The sequence below is a fragment of the Arvicola amphibius genome, chromosome 5 (assembly GCF_903992535.2).
Source record: "Arvicola amphibius chromosome 5, mArvAmp1.2, whole genome shotgun sequence".
Lineage (NCBI taxonomy): Eukaryota > Metazoa > Chordata > Mammalia > Rodentia > Cricetidae > Arvicola > Arvicola amphibius.
Genome location: NC_052051.1, coordinates 39,873,498 through 39,901,146, shown reverse-complemented (window position 1 = coordinate 39,901,146; position 27,649 = coordinate 39,873,498). Strand labels below are relative to the sequence as shown.

Here is a 27,649-nt window from a genome sequence, read left to right as displayed (position 1 = left end):
CATGTGATTTTTCTATTTTAATTCTAACTAACCATATGACGTTTCCGAAGGTCATTTAATTTCTCAATGTCTTACATTGGGGAAGGTATAACAATAACCTATATTTTCCCTTGCCCAGCTTCTAAAATTGTAGTGAGATTCAAACTGACAACATAGGTAAAAAACGCTTTGTGGTTTGCCCTTTAGCATGACATTGGCTATGACATGTGTTTAAGGCAATTATTATTTATTGACTGCACACAGTATCCTCTAATAAAAGAAATATTTGGACATCATTACAATTAATGAGGGCACCATGTCTACTCCCAAAAGAGGTGCATTCTGATTTATAGAGCAATAATTAAAAAAATTCAGCGAACTACCAAATGCAAATAAAGGAATTATCCAGCGGTGTTTGCCTTTCAGCTCCCATAGAAGGTTTAGAGTAATACCCGCATGTTTCTGTTACATAACGCTGGGTCTTCACCTACAGAACAGTTCTAAAATTTCTGTCCTACCAGACCCCAGATAACCCTGTATGCTCACAAGCTTTAGGTTCATGTGCAACGCTCTTAACAGAGTGATCACAACTTAATGAGTGAGGCTAGCTCAGGCCACATGCACTCAAAGGGCAGGACTCATGGCCCACTCGGTCCACAAGGATCTGCTGCATTATTTGGTTCTGCTTTTGGAGGAGGTGTCGTTTTAAACTTAGAAGCTCCTGAGCAGATAGAGAAGATGTTTCTGAAAGCCAGAAACTGTTGCCATAGCATTTTCCTTCTCTGTTCCTGCCTACCCCCTTTCTCCAAAGCAGGAACAGTCTGAGCTCTGTCGCTTTCTTTCAGGAGCAGACGTCTCTCCAGGATCCAGGGTTCCAGTGGTGTTATATCTACACTAAGTACTGACTGTACCTGGTGGGAGGGCTTAGTAAGTCCGAGGGTGGCATTAAGTTTCCTAGGACAGACTCATCTTTGCGGATACCACTGCAGAATAGAAAACAGACCTAGGGAGACATTTCCTCCCACACACCATCCCAATCCCATTGGCCCTCTAGACAGCCAAATTACAAGTCCTGGAACACAACCTCGTCATTTTCAGCACTCTAGGCGTGGACAGCTCCTGCATCTTGGGCGCTTCCTCTGCAGTGTTCCGCGCGAGAGCCACAGAGCCCGGTGCAGCACGCGACTGGACCTCTAGCGCTCCCTCCTCCCAGTCCGTACCCCTTCCCCCCTCCCTTAGCTCACTCTACCGGCCACTTTGAGGGATTTCCTCCTGGGGCGGCCTTTGCAGCAGCAACACGTCTGCCTGGTTGGCGGCAACTGCGAGCATGGATCTCCTAGGAAAAGCCCTTCTCAGCGGAGACAGACTTCGGATTCTCCTGATGTTCTTCCGTGAGTAGCGTCTGGGGACCAGGAGTGCGGGATGTACTCTGCGGAGAATCCAATCCACTGAGTAAAGCCAGTCGCTTTAGATTTAAAATTGGTCCTTATGTGTTGTGATTATTTGGGGGCTGACGGTGGGGATGGCCCCCATCGGTTTCAGAGAACTCCCCGCGAGCCACACACCTGTGTGGCATCACCCAGACAGAGCGCGCTAGACAGTCCATACTCATGATAGGAAGGGGGAGGGCACGGCACTGGCAAGAAAGGTTTAGCTTTTATCCCCCAAGTGTGTTTTTTAAAGCCCAGTCGTACTGTAAGTAAGGATTTAATTTTGTCTTAGATTCTGTTTTCATTATAAATCAGAGGCAGTGAATCTGGATTTGGTAGCGCTGAGTTGGAGAAATGGCTTGCGGGAGCACACAGCTTCGAGCTGGGAACTTTGCCACTCCAAAGCCTGCAGAGAACAGTCTCCAGTGTCCTAAAGCCGCGGGGCTACCTGAGCCTGAAATCGATGAGATTGCTTTGCTTGCTCCGCAGATGCAATGACCCAAACCGTGGCAGAACAAGAAGTGGAAAATCTTTCGGGCCTTTCCACGAGCCCTGGGAAAGACATATTTGTGGTGCGGGAAAATGGGACAACGTGTCTCATGGCAGAGTTTGCAGCCAAATTTATTGTACCTTATGATGTGTGGGCCAACAATTACGTGGATGTAAGGAACCTTTTTCCTCCCCGGCTTGTCCCTAGGGCTGCAGGGCCGAAGGGCACCCTCCCTTCGGGCCCTGCCAAGACCTCAGTTGCCCGCCTCTTCCCCCAAACCCCTGCAGGCTGTTCCCGAATGCTGCATGGGGGTTCCAGCTTGCAACGCCTTCTGCTCGCTCTGCCTGCTTTAAAAGTAACCCCCCTTTCTGCTCCCCTCCTGGAGGGGTGTGCACGTAAGAATCTACCTGCATGTTCCTGGACCCCCGGAGCGCGCGTGCACAGGAGCGCCCAAACCTGCAAGCTAGAGTTTGGAAGCGCAACCCTTCCCGATCTGCGCCAGGGCCCCACGCGCTGAGGGGGCGCGGGGCGTGTGTGTTCCCAGCTGATCACAGAGCAGGCTGAGATCGCCTTGACCCGGGGAGCTGAGGTGAATGGCCGCTGTGGCCACAACGAATCGGAGCTGCAGGTGTTCTGGGTAGATCGCGCCTACACACTCAAAATGCTATTTGTAAAGGTAATACGGTGCGTGGGAGGGGGAACTCAGAGGGATGGTGAAGTCCGCGTGGGTGAGCGCGGTAGTGGCCTCTGAGGTTGTCCATTATAAAGCAGTTGGAGCTGTCCACAGGAACCTTCCTATCTTGGCAGGAAAGTCACAACACTTCCAAAGGATCAGAGGCGACTTGGAGGCTGAGCAAGGTGCAGTTTGTCTATGACACCTTAGAGAAAACTCACTTTAAAGACCCAGTGAGCGGTAAGTAGTCCAATGTGGATGGAAGAGCTTGCGCTCGGGAGCAAGAGCAAGCCAGAATGGTCTCTGGGTCTTGGGAACAGCTCTGGGATTTGTGCTCTGAGATCAAACCTAACTGGGGCCTGCTTGCTCTCCGGGGTCAAAGAGGTGGGAGTGTCTAGGTGTCCTCAGGAAAGCCTGGGCCATAAAGCCTTCGGACACAGCTGAAAGGTGGCATTGTCATGGAAGGACCACCCATGAGTTTTGCGATTTCATTTCTACATCACAGACTGTTTTGCTCTAATGTATTTTTAAAAATGCAAGAAGACACGGTGACAGAGTTGAGTGGGCTGCAGGGTCTTCCTGTGCACAACGGCATAGCTCTCTGGGGCTTTAACCACAGCCACGTCAGGGCAGGTTTTGTATCCTATATCTTAATTCATTAGTTTTCTTCACCCAGTCTTACCCTGGTCTTCCAAAATCATCTGAAGGAGAAGAGCACCCACACCTTAAATAACAACGTGCCTATCTGCAAGCACTGTTAAAGACCAGAAATACATTTAAAGGTATTTTAAAACAAAAGCAAAATTCACTGTCTTGCTTGTCAGGCTCTATGTTGGAAAGAGGTTTTTTGTTTTTGTTTTTGTTTTTTCCTGAGGATGCAAAATAATGCTGGCAATGTCTCTTCCTTTTTATATTTTGATAATTGTGGCAAAACAATTATTTTTTTTTCCTTTTGCCAAAATGATCAAGTATTTTCCGTAGGATAAGAAGAGAAAGAGAAGGAAAGAGAAAGAACAGCAAGTGTGAGCCAGAGCCAGGGAAAAAATGGGATGCGAGCTGTGGAGAGCTGTGTGCACTCTTCTGTCTTTGGAATTGCCCATTGAGGCTTTAGTCAAAAGGGTTGTATTTTCAGGCAGCACACTCCTTCAAAATGAAATCCCAAATTACTACCTAATGAGGAAATTCTCAGAAGGAATGGGGGACTTGGTCCTTCCTCCCCACTTGGTGTCTTTGCTGGAGCTCCAGCCTGGGACTGCAGCACCAATAGAAAGCATAGGTTCTGGGCTTAGCAGAGATCTCCCTGGCCTAGAAGCAGCAAGGGCACATCCAGCCCAGTTGATGCTTTGGTTCTCCCGCAGCTGGAAAGCACACGGCCAACTCTCATCACCTCGCTGCCTTGGTAACCCCAGCTGGGATGTCCTATGAATGTCAGGCTCAGCAGTCCATTTCTCTGGCCTCCAGTGATCCTCAGAAAACGGTCACTATGATTCTGTCCGCAGTACACATCCAACCCTTTGACATCATCTCCGATTTCGTCTTCAGCGAAGGTAGGTTAGGTTGGTGCTAGGAAAGGGAGAGGGGGCTGGCTTTTAAGATGGGTGAGAAGAGGGACTTACGGGGCTCCCAGGATGTATTTGCTTGCATTCCTTCTAGGCTGTAAAGGCAATTTCCACAAGATTTAGAGGTTATAAAGTAAGTGGGGCAGCTTTCTACAACACACACCCCTGCCTACTCTCTCACTTCTTTATTCTTTCACTCCTAAGGGAGGAATTATTTCAAGGCAATTTGATACTCTTCTTATTACCCATAGGCAGATTCTAATTACTTTGTTTGTAATTTCCACTGGGTTGGGGGTTACCAAGTGAATACAATGAATTATTTAAATGTTCATAATATTGGAAGATCTCCATCTGAGTCACCCACTACCATTTCCCAAGTTGTTTCTCATTCACCCAATTGAGGCTTTCTCTCAACCTATATCCGACACTGCTGAATAATTCTTTCTTTAGCCTTCTGTCTTTCTGTGGTGCTCTTGGATAGAATTCAGGCCCTCATCTTAATGCTTTTCTATTGCGTTGCATTCTAGGTTCCAGACCAGTTATTCATTTTGGCATTGGCTATTATTCATTTTGGCTTTATTAACATCTAACACAGTACTAGATAATTAGATGTCCAGGTAATTGACTAAATAGATGTGCTGATATTCAGTTGACATAGACTTGCAGATGTGTGCATTTTAGAAGTGGAAATGAAGATTGGGAGGTCAGAATCCCAACATTTACTTATTATAGGAATATTTATAAAATGTAGCACTGTCTTTCTTAAGATGAAATAGTACATGTAATATGACATATTATGGTTGTTGATGACTCATGAACTCTTTATGAGAATACTAGGCCTTGTAGGGTTGTCACCACAAACACATTTGAGTTCAAGCGGTAACTTTTAGTGGCTTTTGCTATCTGCTGGTCAGCTGTTATTAGCTCTTTGTTTCTTGGCACTTCTGTGCTATAATTGTTGATTTGACTCGTCTCTCACCACTATCCCAGTTGCATCCATCCTGAGTTATTTTTAGATTGTTGATAGTCATCTATGGATGAGAAGTCACACCTGATGTATATTTAAATTTATTTGTATACAAAGAACAAAAAAATGACTGAATAAAGAATAGAACTATTCACTCTAAATAAGTAAAATTCATCACATAGAATTAGTTACATATTTTGTTTGAAAACAATTATTATCCATTTCAAGGTTGCAGATGGGAAAGATTATTAGAGACTTTAAGGACATATAACTTCCTAAATACAGACAGAATAGGCATAGGCAATTTGCAGTATTACCCAGGCATTTCAGGCTAGTAATTGGGATGTTTTTTCGCCTGTATAGTGCCCCAGGCTTTAGTGCTCCTGGGAGGAGGCAGGCATCAGAATCACTTACTGGATCATGCATCTTTGTGCAGACGACATTCTTTTGTTCCTGGCTCCCCCTGCCTATGCTTCTTTGCATCTGACCACCTTGGAAGAGATTGTTGTATTCCATTTAAGGGAATTGAAAAGATTCCTTTTGGATTGCCCTTTCAGGTTCAAGCACTGGACGTTTGTATATTGTATGTGTCTATGTATGTGTAATTGAATTGTATCTGCCAGAGGATATTTGGGCATATATCTACACAACCACCATGATGGTTGTTGTATGTATGCACTTTCAGGTGTGTGTGTGTGTGTGTGTGTGTGTGTGTGTGTGTGTGTGGCCAGAGGTTTGTTGTGAAAAGTCCATTCTTGTGTCAGGAGGTTTTTAGTTGATGGTCTTCACAGCTTCCTGTTTACCCTAGTATATGCGATAAGTAAAGAAGGATCAGGAAAATGGGTAAGTGGACAGTCACTGGGGCTGAGAGTAATCAGATGAGGGTTGACATCTTCATCACTCATGTCCCTTTAAGTGCACTGGACTTAGCTACAGAAACAATCTTAATTACCAACAGAGTCTAATTTTAATGCACAGTGGAATGAACATATTTGTATGCAGAATCTGCTTCCATAGGCCCTGGGGTAGGCTCCCACATGCCCAGCTCCTGATGATGTTGCTGATATATAGAATCCTGTAGAAAGTGGGGAAGAGAGGAGAGGGGAGGGGAGGAGAGGACAGAGGAGAAAAGGGGAGGGTGAGACTTCCTGGAGGAAGAAAACATACATGGTCGTGTGTCTAGTGACAGCAGTGTAGGAACAGGACCGTGCACCGCAGTGACTGGCCATATGAGGGGATATAGGCAAAAAAAAAAAAAAGCTTTAATTAAACCAGAAAAATTTGATGCATTGAAGTTCACAAGTACCTAAACCAGAGCCAACTTTTACTGCTATTTAAAGCAGTGGGATCAATTTTTATCCATTCCGGGTGGTAGATGTCACACTGTGAGACGCACTGGTAACATGGACTACAAAATGTTATCAGTAATATTGGTAATACATTAGAAATGATGTACAAAGCAAATTTTGATGGATAATTTTTTTGTAATTTAAAAAGTTTGGAATGTGAAGTTAGTTTCTGAACTTACTTTAATGATAGTGAAGTTGTAATGTTTAAACAGTTCCCAGGATATTTTCTGATTATATTGGAGCACATTGTAGTTTAGTAACATATTTTATTGCTGCTTATATATTTAATTACAATTTATTATGGTCCACTCATTTCAATGTACTATAGTTTTGCTACTCAAATTACTCAACTATTAACCAATAATATGTGATTAAATGCATATTTGCCTTCTAAAAAGGGATTGATCAGGCATTCATTGAAACAGCATTTCTGTGGGACTGAAGGAATAGTAACTTATGTGTCTTAATGAAAAAAATAGCAGTACACAACAAAAAGCAGGAGTGAGAAGAGTTTGGGGTGCCTCTGTGTGACATCCTGTAGAGGCTGCTGTGGCTTGGGGCTATATACGTACATGGCCCTCCCTTATCAATGGGTAGCAGCTGTGGGGTGAGGTTTCAATGACTATACAAAGCAAGCGGGCTCTAAATGGCTAAAAATTTGCCTACATGGGTTGTTTTAGAAAATAATTGGGTTTGTAAAAATTTGAGTTTGGTGCCAGCAGGCTTCTGAGCTAAAGAAGTAAACAGCCAATGGAGAGGGTACCTTTGGCTCATTTGTATACCAAACACACTTTGTATGGCACTGTTGCCTGCTGTTTAAAGCACCCCATGTTTTTCAGTTGGGGTTAATTAACTTGTCCTTCTGCAGTTAATTCATAGTAAATCCCTTGAGGGTGTGGGGTATTTCTGACTAATGGGATAGGAGATTCTTCACTGGGATGGAAGGAATAATCCTGAGTATTTTAATGGTTTGGATGAAAGGGAAATTGGACATGTAATGTAAGGAAAACATAGTAGAACATGAAATTTGTCTCTGGTCTCCTATAATAGAGACTCAAATTTGTAGATATTTAAAACAGACCACAAGTAATCTGGGTCCTATTTAATTTTCAGGGGTAAACAGTCAAACAAAAGACACTAATGTCTCTGTGTACACAGAGTATCAGAGGTCCAGAGAACCCTGAATCCACAAGCATTTACACTTTGGTTTTTGCTTGTTTCTTTATTTTCAAATTTGTGTGCTGACAATTGAGCCCAGAGACATGTTAGACAAATGCTCTGTCCTGGAACTCTGCGCCACTGATTCTCTGAGCTTTTTATCATTTCCCTAACTGCTAGATCAGGGTGCGCTGCCTGTGGGGGCTGTGGCTGTATTGGAAATGACACCTTTCTCTTTTCTCTGTATCACCCTCCTTAAAGAAAGCCTTGACAAGATGCCTTCGCACAAGCCCTCTGACAGTCTGCAGATTGCAGATGTTTTAGACTTGTGTTAGATGTATTATTTCCCAATGTGGCCTTGCTTTCATAGATTTGTCAGTACCTCCAGAGTAAGCAGTCAAAGACAGGTGATTCCAGAGTACACCAATGAGAACTGTGTTGAAGGCTTCTGTGTGGAGCCCGTGCATGGGGCCATACAATCTGTCATAGAGTTCTATGTTATAGGCATTGTCCTCTGGAGCTAAGATGGGGCATGCCATAGAGTCCTAAGGGGGTGGGGGAAATCTGTCATTTACCCACCAATGCCATCTATTACTGACAGCTACGTTAAGAACATCTATTCTCTGGGGTTTATGGCCTGCCTTGTAGTTAAAGCCCATTAGACGTGGTGAAGGCCAAGGGGAGAATGGATGGACCATGTGCATGCTTGCTCTTCTTAGGGATGGAATTTATGCACCTTCCCAGCCATGGGAGAGCACACAGTCTAGTGAGAGACAGAAATGTGCAGCACATGCCGTGTTCCCAGCACACAGATTCAGCTAATGATCAATTATACCTTTCACTATTCTTCATCTATAACACATACACCTTGATGAGCCTATGATTCAAGCTAGTAGTTCCTTAGTGAACAAAACTGGAGTGCAAAGGAAGCCCACACACAATGTGCAAAAGGATCAAGCCTTGTCTCTAACAACACCGTCAGACAACAAAGGGATACTCAGCTACCCAAAGTCAACCCTGCTACCTGTTCAGGAACAGTCTGGAAGTTAGGAGAACCCCAGGCAGACAGTTTGGCATTTTTACCTATCCTACTACTGCTCAACTGGGGAACGGTGAAGAATACCATGTTCTCAGGGAGTGGATATAGATTTAAAATGCAATGCAACAAGAGGCCATTGTTTTGTTGGGGGAAGTCTAGTAGACTGTTGCAGCTGGCATCTGATGGGCCCTGTGTTGTCTGATCTGTTTCCCAAGTTACTGAGCTGCTGTTCACCTTCCCCTGCCCTGTGCCACACACCCAGGCCTGCATTTTGTATGCTCTAAAAGCAAGTTCAGTCTGAGTATAAGGGATTCCAAATCCTGTGAGGTGGACAGAGATGCAGGGTACATGTGGAGTCAGATGTGATTTGGGCTAAGCCAAGGATGTTATCTTCCTTCGTGTGGGAGCTGGGGCCTATCTTGCTTTGTAATATTCTAGTTAATAATTAGATCATGGCACAGACTTTTAACTCAGCAGCTTACAGGGTTTGTGGATAGTGAGTATCTGCTTGTCTGTGTGTAAAATTCAATGGGAAAATTATATCTCTTTTATTAACCTATGATCAGTATCTAGAGGAATACACATTTCTTTTGGTTATAAATGAGGGTCATAAAAACAGTGCTATTTGCAGTAGTTGTGACTTGGTACAATGGAAACTATTGTTTTTCTGCTCATAGAAGTCTGTGTAGGTCTTGTAGAATAACACTGATAATTTTCACACCTTTATCATCACAGCCAGCATGCCCGTGCCCATCACAGCCAGCATGCATGTATCCATCACAGCCAATATGCATGCGTCAGTGAAGAAACACATTTGCTCCTGAATCTCAAATTAATAAAAAACTTTAACAGATGAATTTTGATTGTCTTCACAGCTTTCTATGATTTTTTTTGTTCTTAAGCACTGTTCTGAATAGGTTACCACAGTTTTATCAGACAGCCTTTAATGGGTCATAAGCACCATTGTTTTGAGTGATGAGAACAGCAGAGATTGTTATGTGTTAGCATTTCATTACTGAAACAAAATAGCTGAGATAATCTACCATTTCAAGACATGGTCTCACTATGTAGCACAGGCTGGCCCCAGACTTGCAGACATTCTTTTGCCTTTGCCTCCCAAGGGCTGGGATTGCTTATTTAAGCCACCATGCTGGCCCTTCCTTGATGTCTCTCTATAGTTTGATGTCTCACATTCCCCTTTCTTGTGGCTTTAGTTTAGGTTTTTCCTAAAGTATGAACCAAAAACCCCCAAGTTTTTAAGAATCTTTTTTTTCATGGTTTATTTTTTTATATTTAAAAATTTCCATCTCCTCCCCTCCTCCTCCCCATCCCCTCCCCTCCTCCTTCCCCTTCCCTCCCCTCCTTCTCCCCTTTCCCTCCCCTCCCCTCCACCCATACCTCCCCTCCCTCCCTCTCAAGGCCAAGGAGCCATCAGGGTTCCCTACTCTATGCTAAGACCAAGTAGCATTCCAGTCTCTCTCCTCTCCCTCTCCTCTAGATATGCTGCAGTTACACCGTGAGTCAGTCTATTTCTTCCAATGGGGCTTTCTTTATCCCTGGCCACTGTACTTGTCCCTTGGTGCCTCCATTGCTTCATGTATAGGAAGTACAATAATGTTATTTTCCTTGAGGAGTTGTGTCACTAATGAGAGAAAACCTTTTATAACCTGTTTAAAACAGAATGGTTATTTAAGGGTCATCATCTAGGCATGCCAATGCACACTTTTAATCCCAGGAGGCTGAGACAAGAGGATTATTGAGTTCAAGGACAGCCTGAGGCATCAAGGTATCAAATGAGACTGTCTAAAAAAAAAAAACAAAACAAAACAAAAAAAAAAACCTAGGAGTCAGGGCTAGTTGTTTTTTTTTTGTTGTTTTGTTTTTTTTTTTTTTTTTTTTGTGAGACAGGGTTTCTCTGTGGCTTTGTAGCCTGTCCTGGAACTAGCTCTTGTAGACCAGGCTGGCCTCAAACTCACAGAGATCCGTCTGCCTCTGCCTCCCGAGTGCTGGGATTAAAGGTGTGTGCCACCACTGCCCGGCAAGGCTAGTTTTTAAAAGCTGTATACTGGACTGTAAGTTCCCATTTATTCTTGTTAGAGAGAAATGATTTCTGGGGCTCAGGAGCCTTCTCTGCTCTTCTTGCTTATCCTGTGCACAGTGAAAAAAATTCCAGAAGAGCCTAGCACAGAGAAGAGACTCAGTAAATTCTTGCTGGCACATCTTGACTTGAAACCGCAGTTCTTTGAAAGAGTTATTAAAAGCAGAGTTTCTCCGCATGTGACTCATAAATATGGCGAAAGGATCCCTAGTTATCTACAAGGTGTGACCACCAGAGGGTCAAAACTTCCCATTCCCCTCCTTTCCTTTCCCTCCCTCTCTCCCTGCACCCCTCCCCTCCCCTGCTTCCTTCCCTTTGCTCTAGGTAGCATTGCCTACACAAGGCAATTGCCCTAGTTTGGATTTTAAAGACAGTGAAACATGACTAGCTGTGAAATATTCCTGACATCTCTCTCAGTCTAAATGCCAGCTACATGGTTTGTTCATGTGTAAATATTTATCAGATGTACTTCATTTACAATTATAGTCCAATATGAATATATTAAATATTCAACTTTTAAAATGTGTGTGCAGTTTCAAGTGTCATGTTTAAAGCGAAGAACAGTTGAAAGTACATAATTCAACACATTTATTTTTACATATACTTGAAACCCAGACACTGATTAAAGATACAAACTAATTCTCGTGAGAACTGGAAGTTCTCTTGCCTTCCTCTTCCTGTGTGTGAACATTTTTCTGGTTTCTAGGACCACGGACTTCATTTTCCCTGTTCAAGAACTTCATAGAAACAAGGATAATACAATCTGTACTTTTTTGTGTGTCCAATTTTATTCAAAATAAGAATTCTGGAATTCACTCATTTTGTAATTTTCAGCCATCTTTTATTCCTCTTTATTGTTGACTAGTATTCTACTTTATGACTTGCGGTTTATTCCATCTCGATGCACATTTTGGTTATAACCAGATTTAACCATTCTCCGTAGTTTCTACAGATACTTTCAGTTCCGTCTCAGCGTGTTCACCTCGTTTCATTTTCTGTGTTGGTCGAGGGAAGGTAACGCTGACTTCTAAGCCTTCATTTCCGTCTCGTCATGCCCATATGTTTTCACTTTTCGGGGCCGGTATAGGGAAGGGAGTGCTGGGGTCATTTGTCTTTGCTACAAATCACCAGACTGTCTAACATGTTAGCAGTTTCTCAGTTTAACCAGGTAGTTTAAGGCTTTGCCAGCTTACCAGTTTGTTTGCAGCAAGTGCTGAGCTCCAAATGTTCTAGTCATTGCCAGTGCTTGTTATTTGCAGTCTTCTCAAGCATTTTGTGTTTCTAAGTAACCCTGGGTGTGCTAGATTTTTAATTAGAAGTTAAACGTGGAAATTAAAATCATAGTCACTATATCTAATCTCCAAGCATTAGAAATTTTTTAAAAAAATTTCAAGTAAATTTTTAAATTAAATAAATTACCTGGATGTTTTGATGGCTGCCAGGAATCCAATAACTGAATATTGTCATGCTAAATTGATACATACTTAGCTTATATTATGTAGAAATTTTAAGACTAACTGAAGGAAAAAAATAAAAGACTTTCCTGAGAGACTGTTTCATCTCTGCTTCTATCCTCTGCAAGGAGGAACTAGGATTTGGACTATTTTCACTCCAGCTCATTGCTTTTCTTCTTTCTCATTTCAGAGCACAAATGTCCAGTGGATGAGCGAGAGCAGCTGGAAGAGACCTTGCCCCTGATTCTGGGTCTCATCTTGGGCCTTGTCATTGTGATAACCCTTGTGATTTACCACATCCACCATAAAATGACTGCCAACCAAGTGCAGATCCCCAGAGACCGATCCCAGTATAAGCACATGGGCTAAGGACCATTAGGCAGACAGCCTCTAGGTCCCGCCTCCAAACTGGATCAATTAGAACGACAATGGCACTTTTCACCTGTATACAGGACACACCAACATAGCTACACTCTAACAGGCCCGGGCACCTGAGTCTTGCCTGGCCTGTGTCCATGCTTAAACCCAGGGATTGCAGGCAGGTCTTGGGATTTGTGAATTGAATGGTGGCTGTTGTTTCCATATTGGGGAATAAGGGTGGGTGGGTAGGGTAATAGACAGCATCCATGCTCATGATGGCTTAGCTTTGACTCTCTGACTTTGTAAGTCTACAGCACTCAGAAAGGAAGATGTGGCTCTTACATTTAGAAACTGGAAAAAATTCCTTTGGGAGACTTCTCTTTGCTTCTTTGGCCTCAGCTTTCTTACTTACATGGTTTTCTTTTCTATCTTTTAAGCTATCTTTTTTATTTAATATGCTGAATATATTATATCGTTACTGCAGTTTTCCCTCCCTCCTCTCCTCTTATCCACTCCTCTACTGCTTCAGCTTTGCTTCATAAAAGGGCAGGCCTCCAGGAATATCAAAGAACATGGCGTATCCAGTTGCAATAAGACCAGGCACCCCTGCTCATATTAAAGCTAGACTAAGCAACCCAGTGGGAGGAAAGGGGTCGCAAAAGCAGGCAGAAATGTCAGAGCCAGCTCCCAACTCCCACTGTTAGGGGTTCCACAAGAAAACCAAGCTACACAACTATAACATATATACAGAGGACTTAGGTCAGACCCATACAGGCTCCCTGATTGTTGGTTCAAACTCTGTGAGCCCCTATGAGCCCAGGTTAGTCGTTTCTGTGGTTTTTCTTGTGGTGTCCTTGATCCCTCTGGCTCCTTCCTCCTCCTGTTCTGCAGGATTCCACAAGCCCCACCTAACGTTTGGCTCTGGTTCTCTGTACCTGTTCCTATCAGCTGCTGGACGAAGCCTCTCTAATAATGATTATGCTAGTCTCCTACCTATAAGTATAGCAGAATATTCTTTCATTAACTTTTTTTTGGCCTGTCATGTCTGGTTCTATCCTCGGTGTCTAGGCTACCCAGGCTCTTGTTCCTGGTCCTCCAGGCAATGTCAGGGGTGGGCTCCCTCTTCTGGCATGGGTCTAAAGCTGGAATGGACATTGCTGGCCTTTATCACAGCACTTTTTGTAGGCAGGACAAGTTGTAGGCCGAAGGTTTGTAGGCTGGTTTGGACTTACACGGTTTTCAATGCACACAAAATACAACCTCATGCTCCCTGCAGCAAGACCCCTGAAAGTGATTCATGCTTCTGGCTGGCATTTGCATGTCTAGTGATTGTTCTGGGAATGTTTCACTGCTACCTGTGCCCAGTGACTTTGCAGCACAAGAACCCGTTTAATGTCACTATGCACAGTTGTTTGGAATTCATAATATGTCAGGTCCAAGTGTGGGGACCTAAAGAATCAGTACATGTGAGTTTGCTTTTGAAAATGAATTAAAAAAACACTATATTCTGGCCTTTGGCTGTCTTCCTTTTTGAAACAAAACAATCCTACAGTTGTTTCTTTAGTAATCACAGAAGAAGATTGAATATATATTGGCTTTTCAAGGCAGGGTGTCTTTGGATAGCCCTTGCTGTCCTGGAACTCACTCTGTAGACCAGGCTGGCCTTGAACTCACAGAGATCCACCTGCCTCTGCCCCCAAGTGCTGGGATTAAAGGTGTTCACCACCAAGCCTGGCTCAAAATTCATATCATTTTTTTTTTGCAAGAGGAAAAATAAAGATGGATCAGGGAATCAGGGATGAAATGAGGAGAATGTTGGTTTTCTTTCTTTCTTTTTTTTTTTTTTTTTTGGTTTTTTGAGACAGGGTTTCTCTGTGGCTTTGTAGCCTGTCCTGGAACTAGCTCTTGTAGACCAGGCTGGTCTCGAACTCACAGAGATCCGCCTGCCTCTGCCTCCCGAGTGCTGGGATTAAAGGTGTGTGCCACCACCGCCCGGCAGAATGTTGGTTTTCTATAGCAGTCTTAGGGTTTCTATTCCTGTGAAGAGACACCATGATCATGGCAACTCTTATAAGAAAACATTTAATTGTGGCTGGCTTACAGTTAAGAGGTTTAGTCTATTGTATAGTTGGATTTTTTTCTTTGAGCCACCATCCAGCTCCCAAATAGAGACATGGAGACTTCTTATTAATTATGAATGCTCAACCTTAGCTTAGGCTTGTCCCACTAGCTATTTTAACTTAATTTAATCTGCTTCTATTCATCTACATTTTGCCTTGGGGCTTTTTACCTTTATTTTATTCTCTACTTGTCCATCTGACCAGCCCCTGGTGTCTCCCTGACATCTCTTTTTCTTTCTTCCCCAAGTCTAAATCTTCCTTCTACTTACTCTCATTGCCCAGAAGTCCCACCTATACCTATCCCTTTGCTATTGGCTTTTCAGCTTTCTATTATACCAGTCAAGTGTCTTAGGCAAGCAAAACAGAACAGCAACACATCTTTATATAATTAAACAAATGTAACGTATCTTTACATCATTAAACAACTGTAACAAATCTTTGCATAGTTAAAAAATATTCCATAATGTTCCCACCTTTTTGTCTAAATAAAAATAAAAGTTTTAGATTTAACATAGTAAGACTATATATAATAAGAACAATTATCAAGTAAGAAATACATTTATAATATCCAGTTCATTTGTATTTGGCAAATTCAGAAAAATATTCTGTTATCTATCCTGTCTTGGCGAGTACTACGTTGTATATCTAATTTACTTTCTATCCTAACTTGTATTACCAACCCCAAATTATCTTTTTAGACACAAAATCATTTTCTTAGATAAGCAATTTAAACTTTTATGTTCTTCAACCTTATAAACTTTATATCTCTTATATAAGTTTGTTTTCTGAATTTGGTAACGAGAAAAACTATAACTACAACGATCTCACCTTCAACTCAGATCCGAAGAAAACTAGCTCTAATATTTATTGTCTAGTCTCTGTGTAATGGGAAAGTACAAGACTTATCTGAAGTCCTGGCTGGAAGAGTCTGTAAGACTGAATCATCTCAGCTAGCATCCTTGAAGCTGTTCTGAATACATATCTCTGAGGAAACTGCAGCAGAGGCAGTCTGAAAGGCTGCATCACCTGTGGTGTCTGGTCTCTTTGCTCTGAAAACACACACACTTTCAAAAGTAATATACATATCTGCATTAACATGAATATGAACTATACATTGTACACAAGTCAGACAAAAATATATTTTTTTAATTTTTGGGCAGATCAAAGTCATCTGTCAACTTTATAAGTATATTTGGACTGTATAATCAAATCTCTATCCACGCCACATAAAAAGACAGCATGTAATAATAAGTCATGAAGACTCTGTAACCAGCAAGATTTCCCATGTCTTATTCAGTCTCACAGCTCTTCTCACGTCAAGAAATCAAGCATGTATGTCACCTGTCTTGCAGTTTTCCTAGGTTTTTTTTCTCTATGTATGTAGCCAAAATTTACAGAGGGTCTTCCCCAATCAAATCTGATCTCTATTAATTTTGAAGGAATCCACAGTCTTTCATTTCCTGTGGAAATAAAAGTACAACCTCTACTCCAATACAATAAATTTTCTGACTTCCATTTTAAAGTTAAGACATTCCTAAAGTATCTAGGCTTAATTCAGCAATTCTTTTTATAAGCCCATGCCTCTCAGCAGCTGTCATTCACTCATCAGCATTCAAAAACTCAAAGTCAACAAAGCGCCATACAAGATTCAGACTCCCTGTGCATTTCCCATATTTATGTGGCTTATTCTTTTTACATTACTTTACTCTATTTTTTTTAAAGACTCTACTTAATTATTTTAAAACCTTTTTTTTCCTATGACTCCCTATACCCATCTTTTTTCTTCCTTAAGGACCTATGTACACTGCAGTCTTTTTAATAGTTTTGTTAGCCTGGACTTATTTTACTGTGTACCTGTAGCATTCTCTGATCATGAGCCAAACCTTAAACAGCTAAGCAGCAGCTAGGCCCTCCACCATGGGGCTCTAGAACTTGGCTCTGCTCCCTCCTTGGGTCCATGAGAGCTGAGCCTTAAACTCAGAGGCCTGACCAAGAGCTGAGTTAACTGAGAATGCATTTGACCAAGAACTGTATTTAACTGGCCCAGCTCTACAAAGTTTATGTCTGCACCGTGGCAGGCATTTTTATTTAGCTTGCTGTTTTCTACTTAGTGTGCCAGCTGCTCAAATTGGCACATCAGCTGCACAGCAGCTCCTCTTAAAGGAACCATATCCATTTGTGTGTATTTTTGCTTTTGTTTTTCAGCTTTTTCAGGCCCTATGTGGAAATTTGGAGCCCAAGTTGGGTACCGTTTATAGTTGTAATTTTTTCTTTGGGCCACAAACTACCTCCCAAATAAAAACACATAGACTTACTGTTAATTATGAATGCTTGATCTTAAATTAGGCTTGTTCAAATAGCCTTTTTAATTTATTTTAGTGTGATTCCATTTACCTACATTTTACCTTGGGACTTTTTACCTTTCTTTCATTGTATATGTCTTACTTTTACTGCTTCCTCTGTGGCTGGCTGGATGGATCCCAGTGTCCCTTTTTCTTTCTTCCCAAAGTCTACATTCCTCTTCCTACTTATTCTTCCTGCCCCCAGCTATACCCCTCCCTCACTATTAGCCATTCAGCGTTTTGTTAGGTCAATCAGGTTTCGTAAAACATCAAGGTAAAACAACAACACAATTTTACATAATTAAAAAAATACAACACAACTTTAAATCGTTAAACAATTATAGTACATCATTGCATAGTTAAACAAATATTCTGCAACACCATTGTCATCAGGGTAGGAAGTCAACATGGTGCTGGAGAAGGAGCTGAGAGTTCTGGATCCATAGGTAGAAAGAAAAAAAAATGACACCAGGTCTGGCTTGACCATTCAAAACCTTAACACCTAGCCCCAGTGGCATACTTTCTCTAACAAGGCCACACCTACTCCAACAGGCTATACGTCCTAATCCTGCTCCCTAATCATTCATATATATGAGCCTATGTGGGCCAGTCTTGTTCAAATCTCCACAATAGCCTTGATAAATACTTAAGTACAAGCATGATTTAGGAAAGGTTTGTTTTGGCTCGGATGTGAAGGATTTCAGTTCTTGGTTACTATGGAACCATGATGGACCTAGAGCAGTATGAACCTAGAGCAGAGGATGTCTGTTCATCTCATATGGTTGGATAGCAAATAGAGGGGTACAGGCAGGGGTGTAGTTAGATGTAAGTTTCTTTGTTTTTTTTGTTCAAAAGCCTTTCCTAATTAAAGTAGTTTGAATGCTGAATATCCCCTGATTACCATTGATTTCCCTTAACAACCAGATCTGCATGGTGACTTCTATTGCTTTTCACCTTGCTCTCTCCTCCTTCATTGCTTCCTAAATTTTGGGGACATCAATACTCTTTATCTATTATACCCTGCCAGTGGAAGGAAATGGAAGCTTCCACCTTCATTTCATGCTTCTATTGTTCTTATTTTTTTCTGCCAAATCAGAACTTAAAGCAGACAGCAGCATCCACATGTATTTTTTTCTGTTGTAATTTTTTTCCTTGTATGTACAAGTTTTTCTTCCCCCTGGGGAGAGCCTTGGATGTATGACTTATTGCCCACAGCAAAGACATATAATGCATAATAATACATACATATGTATTTTCAAATGTTATTCTTTGACTAGACTCTACCTTTCTCTGGTTCTACCATCTCTCCATAGCACCATAGTCTAGGGCCATATCTTCAACTCATGGATCTTTGGGAAACTTTTAAGATACAGACCTATAATATCCAGAAAAAAGTAGCTTCTTTAGGTGAAAAAGTGAGGGTTTATCTTGGCAGACATAGACAGCTTTCACAATGACTCCTCTGCTGCTGCTGATCTTGCTCTTAGATTTCTCACTTGCTTTTGATGGAAATCTGGAGGGGGTAGAGTAGTCCATATTGAATTTTATTTGCCAAAAATTTAGTAAAATTTCTTAGAGAAATGTATGTATTTTGAATTATATGTATTTTACAAGTCATCATTTTTAAAACACAGCAGAGGCAGAAGAAACCCTTTTCTCTGGCTTTGCAGCAAGAATGCTTCCCCTCCATCATGAAAGCAGTTTATTAGTTTATGTCCTGTTTGACCTCTTATAGTCAAGCACCTCTCCCTACCTCAGAAACTCTTGCTAAATTAATAAGGCTTGCAGTTTTATTTGGGGAGGGAGGAAGACACTTAAACTATTCTTTTTGGTAGCCTCCTCAGAAATAACAAACACAAACAAACAAAATATTTGTACTTCTAAATATGCCATTTCAGTTTTTCCAACTGGTATTGGTCAAACATAATGATCACTATTAGTTTAGAATTGGCATATTTTCATGCATCAAAAAACAACGAATTTGAATACCTATAATCATTTTGAGCACCCACTGGGTCAAACAGTAATGCTGGGTAGAATGTATAATCTTGACAATTTAGACTTTGTAGGGAAAGGACTGTCAGGAACAAATGCATGCAAATGTGTTACTTGAAAGCCAAAGTTGAATCCCTGTGTCTGAACTGACTAAGTGCTTCTGGAATCTAAATTTTGAGTTCTCAAGATTAAGAGGTATCTTTCTTAAAAACTGGAACGCGTGAAATAAATACAAAGTCATTACTGCTATTCACTATTAGTGTTGCTATCACAGTCATGTTTTACCATGCCATTGTTACTAAACCATCCTATGATCATATCTTAAACTCAATGTAAGTTATTTTGAACATAGCCTTAGTCCCTATAGCTGTGTCCCCATCTTTATTATGAATTGAACAAAACAAAGAGGAGCCACAGGGTGCAGATCTGAGCATTTCTATCCTAAAGTCTCAGTGAGTTTATTGCTTGGACCAACTCTGAGCCACTTCCATTCTTGCTGTCATCATACATCCTGTAGATGCTATTGGAGCAGAAATAGAAGCAGTGGCTCATCTGTTCACATTTCTTAGAGAAAGGAAAGAAAAGAAAACAAACCGATAAACCACAGATGCTCAATTACCCATTTAACTGTCGACTTTCTTTTTTGCTGGGTATTGAAACTTAAATGCCTCTGGGCACAAAAGGATAATGGGTCTGCCTTTTTGAAAATGCCAGACAAGATAATATATACATAGATATAGGGTGATTTTTCTTTAAAAAGTTGTACACGTGTATGGAAATATACTTTACAATAGGCACTCACACAGAGGCCAGAGAAAGACATTAGATACCTTCGTATGTTGTTATCTACCCTATTTCCTTGAGGAAGGTTGTAGATTCTCACTAAAGTTGAAGTTTGCTATTTTTGCTAGACTGGCTAGCAAGGGAGTTCCTGAAATCTTCTGGTATCTGACTGCCCACCTCAACACTGGGGTTATACATGATTGTGGCCATATAGAATGTTTTAGAAAGCAGGCCCTGGGCATTAGAACTTGGTTCTTCATGTGTATACAACAAGTGCTCTTAACAAGTTATCTATCTTCACAGCCCTGAGAGTGACTTTGTTTTAAATTATGAACTTTTCTTTTGCAGAATTATCTTTCTTGCAACAAACAGTTTCCAGTGAAACTGTGCCAAAGGGTAGGAGACAGCTATTTTCCATCAATAGTCTGAGAAAGTTCTCCAAACCACGTATACTTATTGTCAAAGCTTAGAATAGCTTCATGGAGGTGGAACACCCCAGAGAAATATGTATGGAGAAATAAGAGGAAAGCTTCTAAGATGCCTATCTGTACTGGACACCTCTGGCAAGCAGCAGTGTACTTTTTGCATGGGGATGTTTATTACAGAGAGAGTACACATTATCATTAGACACAAACATTATACTGGAATTATCAACTGGAAAAGACAGTTTTTCTCCTCAAAAGCTCCTTTCTGATCATTGCAACTACTAAACAACCTCATCCAGACAAACAATTTTAATTCATCTCATAATGTAGATTGAAACCAAGAACACTGAAAAAAAATCAGCTCTAAGGAATCACCAAGGGAACCTCAACAAAACCCTCTTTGTGGCTTTGTGGCTTCCCAGGTAATTTTGATGCAGAAATGTGAAAATATTGAGTTAAAAAGATGTTACTGTTAATAAATATGCAAAATTATTCAAGCTATTGTGCCTGCATGTGTACATTTTCTCATTTGAAAATGGAGTTCACTCTTCTGTCCTAGCAAAGTTACTTTAGGATGCAGGAAGGTCCTCTAGTTCAGTACTGACACAATGGAGTTGTTCCATAAAGGGAGTGATTAATGACATTTATTTCTAGCACATTCCTTAACATCTTAACTGCAATACTATTTACCAAACAAGAATTCATGATCAAAAGGGACTAATGTGTATCAAGTCTTTCTCTTTCCCACCAGTTCCCAAATAATGACACAGAATGCAGAGAGTCAATGGGGGTATACAGCAGGTGACAACTAGTGTTCATCAGATGAACACACAAGACATCTGATTCTCTGGTGGGCAGCCCCACCTTGTAAGCCTGTGGAGTTACTATGGAAACCAGTTGTGCTTGTCTGTAATTTCTCTCATGAGTCACTTCATTTCTTCCCCAAGAACATCTTTGGGTGTGTTTCCACTGCTTGCATGCTTATCTCATTTAAATATCCCATCTATTGGGCACAGTGGATGCCATTGTGGATGGTCAGGAAGATGATTTCTGCTTAGGCTGTATAGCTTTCATGAATAGAAATAATACTAGAATATTTTGCATTACTCAGACTAAACTGGGGTTCTCAGTAACAAAGATTTTTATGTTGTAGGAACTCCTTCGGCTAGTAGCCTTTAAGATATGAGTCCACTTGGGTGTGGCCTCTTATACTATAAAAGTTGACATAAAGTGTGTGCTTGCTCTTTCTTCCTGCTGCTGGATTCAGTTCCTGTTCCCCATTTGTGCAGAGGACTGTGATCTGTGAGTGTACCCCTAAATACATAACCCTTTATCATACTCAATTCTGAGCTAGTATGGCATTATTTTGTAACTTCCATCATCACTTTTACACAGACGGCTGACTTTAGACTTCAGAACAAATTCAGAGCAGGCTGCTTGCCCTGAAAATGTATATCTGGTTGCCCCTAGATACAAATACATGAGGTTATTTTCCAAGGTGTTGTTTATTGCTTATTCAAGCCTTGAAGTTGCTTAAAGAAACTTTAGTCTGCATATATTCCCTACCACTCAAGGTACAGATAATTAATTGTTATTGTTAAATCTTGAATTCCAATGTACATTTTCCATCTGGGAACCCTAACCATCTGAGCTGTATGCATGGTCAGGCAATGCTCACTGGCTGGTCAGGATGACATCCCTAGTTTAAGAGAAACTTTGTATCTTACTTTGTGTTATGAGATTGGATAGGGTCCTGAAAATGTAACTTATAATTATCTGGAGTTTGGCTGTGACAGGAAAGGTGGTACAGAGAGAGAATATGTGAAGGATTAGCCATGAAGGGAGGAGCGGCAGTCATGAGAGATGTGGCAATGCAGAAGAGTGAGGTATAGTTAATGAGAAGCTGTTGGGTAGAGAAATAAGAGGAGAGATGTAGAGCTAATTAGGAAGCTGTATAGAGAATTAGGAGAGACTTTTCAGAGAGAAATTTTCAAGATAAATTAAAGAGAAAGTTGCCATCAGAAAGTGTCTATGTTTTTTTTATTTTTCCCCTCAGATGGAAAAGTCTAGCCCAAAGAAAGAGAAAAAATATTTCCTAAGAAGTCTAGCCCTCACCACCTTCATGTGTTTTTCTACATACCTTGGTTCTGACTGGGGAATGACCCCCAAGTCAGTTATAATGGAGACTTCTAAAAATTATGAAAGCATGGTTTTAGCTTAGACTTGTTTATAACTAGCTCTTATATCTTAAATTAACCCATTTTTTGTTGAGGACTGTGGAGGTATACAGCAGGTGAACTAGTGTTCAGATGTGAAGTGATTCTCGGATGGGGAGAATCTCATTTGGGCAATGCCTTTGGGACCACCAACTCTGGGAAACTGTTGCTCCTCTCTGTGGCTTCACATGTGAAAAAGCAGCTCTGGTGTCTCCCCAATACCTGCACTGTGGTGTGTAATCTTATTTGATATATATATATATATATATATATATTTATATATATATATATATTCTCATGATTATATCTCAATTTTTTAAAATTTTCATTCACTTTAATAAACTAATAGACATAAACTAAAAACTAGTAATAATTAAATAAACCTAGACTGAGTTTTTAATTATAACTCCTGGAAAATATCTATTTAAGTTTTTATGATCCTATCATAAAACTATAACAGTTTCTAACATAATATTTTTACTAATTCTTGACGATTTCATTTATACATACAATTTGATCATCTTCAATTCCCATTCCTCTCCCAATTCCTCCTGAATACAGCTCATTTTCCAACTTCCTTCCAAGTTATATTATCCTTACATGTTTTAATAACCCAAGGAAAACAATTTTATAATATAGCTTCAGTCTTTTCAAGGATGTTCTTCAGTTTTTAATATACATGTTACATTACATGTGTGTGTTATATATGCTATATAACATACATACGTACATATAAACATTGTGTTTCAGTGGTATATAACCACTACAGGAGTGCAGTCTTGCTCTGAAATAAGAACTTTTCTTATTTTAAAACTATAATCAGAATATATTAAATGAAAAATATCTTTTTTAACATTAGCAAGAAATAGAAGAAATAAAAAATCACCTAAACCTCATTTATTCAAAGACAATACAGTGAATTTTTTAAAGTCACCTGAAAATCTCTACTGAAAGTTCTTATAATTATTTCTTATCCAAGAAAATTGCATTGTACTTTTTCTGCTTTATTTTATTTTTTGCTGTCCTATCCTTAAGCAAAGATGAACATACTTGTTGATACAAATCCTTAAACTTTAGTTTTATAAAATTACATCTCAATCTTATGGGCACATATATCCATGGATGGTCAGGAAGATGACTTCTCATTAATCTGCATGATTTTGATATATAGAAAATATACTAGGATATGCTTTATGACTAGATCTATTGTCTCACGAAGAATGTAAGACACTTAAAAGCCTATTTTTTCTTTTACTCAAAGTACACAGAATTAGCTCATTTCACCTCAAACTAGACTAAATGTTTCTATAATGGATCATAAGTTAAAACCTTTACAGATATGCACAAGGTCAGAGTTGCAGATGTTTAACTAAGGTTATTAACACAAAGCGACCTAAAACTCAGGCCAATTCTCTGCTTGCCAAGTCTGCATGACAAGACCTGACTCTGTACAGATCTTCCTGCAGCTCGTTTCACTCAGGGACTGTGCTCACAGCCTTTGGTCACAGTCTTAAACCTGGAACCATTGAAACCTTGCATTCCCGTGGTAAATGGCTTGGCTTATCATCACTTACCCAAGAAATGTGCTATGACCAACGCGATGTAACTCTTGTAACTTTTTTCTTTTTTTGCCTTCAGCCTCCTGTAAAAAAAAAACTGTATTTAAGCTAGGTGAACAGAGAAGCAGGGGAGAACTCGAACAGAGAATTGAAATGAAGGAGAACTAGAAGCCATAGAGGTGGAATTAAAGTTAACAAAACAATAAAGAGCATGACCCTCAATTCGTGTATGTGAATCGTTACCCCCTCAGATAAAAAAGCCTTAAGCTCAGCTTCACTTTGTTGTGGACTCCTTCCTTGAACCCAGAAGGGGGCCCTGAAGAGCTGGACAGTCAGGCTACCCTTACAGTTCTTTCCATCTATGTCGTCATGTGGCTGGTGGCTCTTTACAAAACCTTTTATTAATGAGAATACTTTATTTAAAAATTGTACTCTTATTAGCAGTCAGGATGGACAGGGTTTCATATATTTCTTCAACAACTAATTTTATTTTCCACTATCTGTTTCAGCTCCATGCTAGTTCTCCTTTCTTTTTTATTAATTATTTTTTCATTTGTTTTACATATGAACCACAATTTCCCCCGGCACCAAGTTTCTCCCTAAGCCCCAAATGACACCCCCTCAAGACATCTCTTTCACTACACTCCTCCCCCATCCTGTTCCCAACCTGCCCAACCCAACCCCTCATATTCCAATTTCCACCCCTGTTGGCTATTTCCTTTTATATCTCCTCCAAGTGTCCTGTTTCCTTTGAATTCAGTTAATGACTCCCCCTTTCTTCTTCCCAAAACTCCCTGTGTCCAGAAGTCCTTCTTATATGTCCTGCCTAGCTATTGGTCATTTAGCTTTGTATTAAACATATTGACATATCTTTACACAGGGTAATCAAATATTTTGTAAAACTAACATAACTTTTAAAACAGGCACTCATACTTTTCCTCTGCCAGCTTATTCTGAATTCATATTATGTTCCTATGTAAAGATTTTCCTTAGCCAAGAAAACTGATCAGAGGGTTGTATTTTTTTCAGTGAGGGGAAATGTCCAAGCCTATAAATTTGGATAGTCTATAAATTGGATATTCTCCAATATTTACTAATCCCAAAGAGAGATATAATTCAGTTATGAATACAGATTTCAAACAACTGTAGGATTTATAATCTGTCATAAACAGAAATCATTATAAGTTGATGATACCTTAAAATACTTCTATTATTAATTAACTTATTAAAAATACTTATATTATTAATATATTAACTTATATTAATTACTTTGAAATTATGGTAGCTGGGACTAAAGAGATGGCTCAGAAGTTAAGAGTTAATACTGTTCTTGCAGAAGACCCAAGTTTGGTTCCTTGCAACAACATCAGACATCATACAATTGCCTGTAACTCCAGCTCCACGTGATTAACATGGATATGTAAACATTGTTTGTCTGACCAGTTTATCTACCACCCAGGCCAACAGAAATTTCCTCACATTTATTTTTAGCAACACAAAGAAAACTCATCATAAATTCTCCCCCAAATTTTTTCTTCCCCCCTTGAATACTTTGGCAACTAATTAACCCAATTTACACCCAAGCCTCTCCACCCCCCAAAGATCACATTCTACCATGGCACTCAGCTAAATCCCCATAGCATCCTCAAGGTCCTTGCTAACATTTGTTATGTGTTGTGGGATATTTGTACACCATGTGAGGATGTGTTGCTGTGATTGATGTAATAAAGAGCTGAATGGTCAATAGTTGTGCAAGAGAGAACAGGAAAGACTTCCAGGTAGAGAGGACTCTGGGAAGAAGAAAGGCAGATTCTCCAGCAAGATGCAGGGGGAAGCAGGATATGCACCTGGCAAAACGTAGTATAAAAAATCATGGGTTAACTTAAATTATAACAGCTAGTTGGAAATAAGCCTAAGCTAAATGTCAGGCTTTTATAATTCATAGTAAGTCTCCACATCATTATTTGTGGGCTAGTGGTCCTGATGAGAAAGTACTTCTATGGTTAAGTTCCCTGGGAACATCACGATCTTGTCAAACATGGTGCAATAAGTATCAATTACCATTCCCTGTGTGCCTGTTTCAGTAATGCTTGTCCCTTTTCTATCATTTTCCAGTACCTGATGTTCACAGGCTTCAGGTGGTGATAGCCAAGTATCCCCAATGGTTTGTTAAAAGCCAGTCTATAAGACTGACTCCTTGCATACTGCCTCAGATTGATAGTATTTATCATTTCAAAGAGCTTTATCACTAAGCATTTTTCTTTGTAGCACAACCTCACGAGCCAGCCTGGGAGAGGCTCTTTTATTTCTCATTCAAAAATCTTGCCTAATTAAAGCAGTTTGGATGCTGAGTATCCCCAGTATTCTGGTTATCATAGATTTTCCTTAAAAATCAGATATTCAGGGTGTTACTTCTAGCTCGCTCTCTCTTCTTTCACTAATTACTCGTATGTAACCTACATTTTTGGGTCCCAGGAAGGGCTCATCATCATAGCATAGGTCTCTTTAGTACTCTTTATTTCTTATATTCCACCAGCTGTAGGAAATGGAGAGCTTCCAACTTCCTCCTATTTATCCTTACTTTTCCTACCAAATCAGAACCTAAGGCAGAGGGCAGCATCCACATGTATTTTTCCTGTTGTAATTATTTTCCTTACTTGTGTGAATATTTTCTAGGGATATAGCTGAATGTCAGTTGTGTGACTTGCTGCCCACAGCTAAGGCCATGAAACTATCCCCATAGCCTGCTTTCAGTTCCATCCCATATGTTCTTTCAGGTATTGCAGTATATTCTCTAGTCTATCCACCATATTTAGAGAATCCCTAAAATCACATGACAGACCAAATTTACAAAGTCATGTACCTCTTATTATGCAGAAGAAATTTGCTATCCTTTTATCTCAAGGATGCTCCACTTTCACATAGTTTGGCCTTGGTGACATGTCTTATCACTCAGCAGAAACCACAGAATTGCGCAAAGATGTGACAGCATCCCATATCACACAGCGAAAGAGAGTCATGATGGGGTTACCCCTATGGATGTTTCATCCTTACTTGGATCAGCAGGCCTCCGTTGCATGTCTTACCACCCATTACATAAGTCATATAATTGCTCTTCTAATCCTGTTGGTCTTTGGGTTGCCTGACTTTTCCTTTTGAAAGGTGAAAAAAGTTCTATTTACCCTAGATAGGGCACTGACTACAAACAGAGAAAATTCCACTTAGGTGTTTCTTCAAGAAATGGCAAGTGTATTAGGGTGACTACCAAGAGCACAGGGGAGTGGCTACTTACAGGATTGTGGCTGGCTTTCAGACAAGGGCTGTATCACAAAGTTCCCCACAGCGTGGTTACTGATTCATAAGAGGTATATTTAAAATGTTCCTTGGCTAACCTGTGGGCAACAATGATTTCCTCTACCCCAGCAATTGTTTGCTGCTTTAATAGTAGTAGGGAGGAATCACCTGAGTCTTGTAAATCTTATGAGCTTCCTGTGTCTTAAGAACTTCCCTTTCTACTCCAGGAGAGACTGTTTCACTTTAAAGGAAATGGTTACACAGTATTTGTTCTCTCTCTTTCTTCATTCTGGTAGGAAGAGTCTTCCTTTCCCACCCATTCCACTTATGCCATATCATGTTAGTTTCATGAGAGTTTT

The 27,649-nt window shown here is 40.4% G+C and overlaps 1 protein-coding gene across 2 annotated transcripts; it reads left to right on the top strand.

Moving 5' to 3' along the window:
* The first annotated feature begins 1,306 nt into the window (after positions 1-1,306).
* Lamp5 (lysosomal associated membrane protein family member 5) lies at positions 1,307-12,565 on the top strand. 2 transcript variants are annotated; one of them, XM_038332234.1, is made up of 6 exons: positions 1,307-1,370; positions 1,899-2,071; positions 2,444-2,575; positions 2,707-2,812; positions 3,931-4,119; positions 12,387-12,565. In XM_038332234.1, the coding sequence occupies exons 1-6, from the start codon at positions 1,307-1,309 to the stop codon at positions 12,563-12,565; spliced, it is 843 nt and encodes a 280-aa protein (XP_038188162.1). The 2 variants fall into 2 exon arrangements, with proteins under 2 accessions (XP_038188162.1, XP_038188163.1); XM_038332235.1 differs by lacking the exon at positions 2,444-2,575.
* Positions 12,566-27,649: the final 15,084 nt, after the last annotated feature.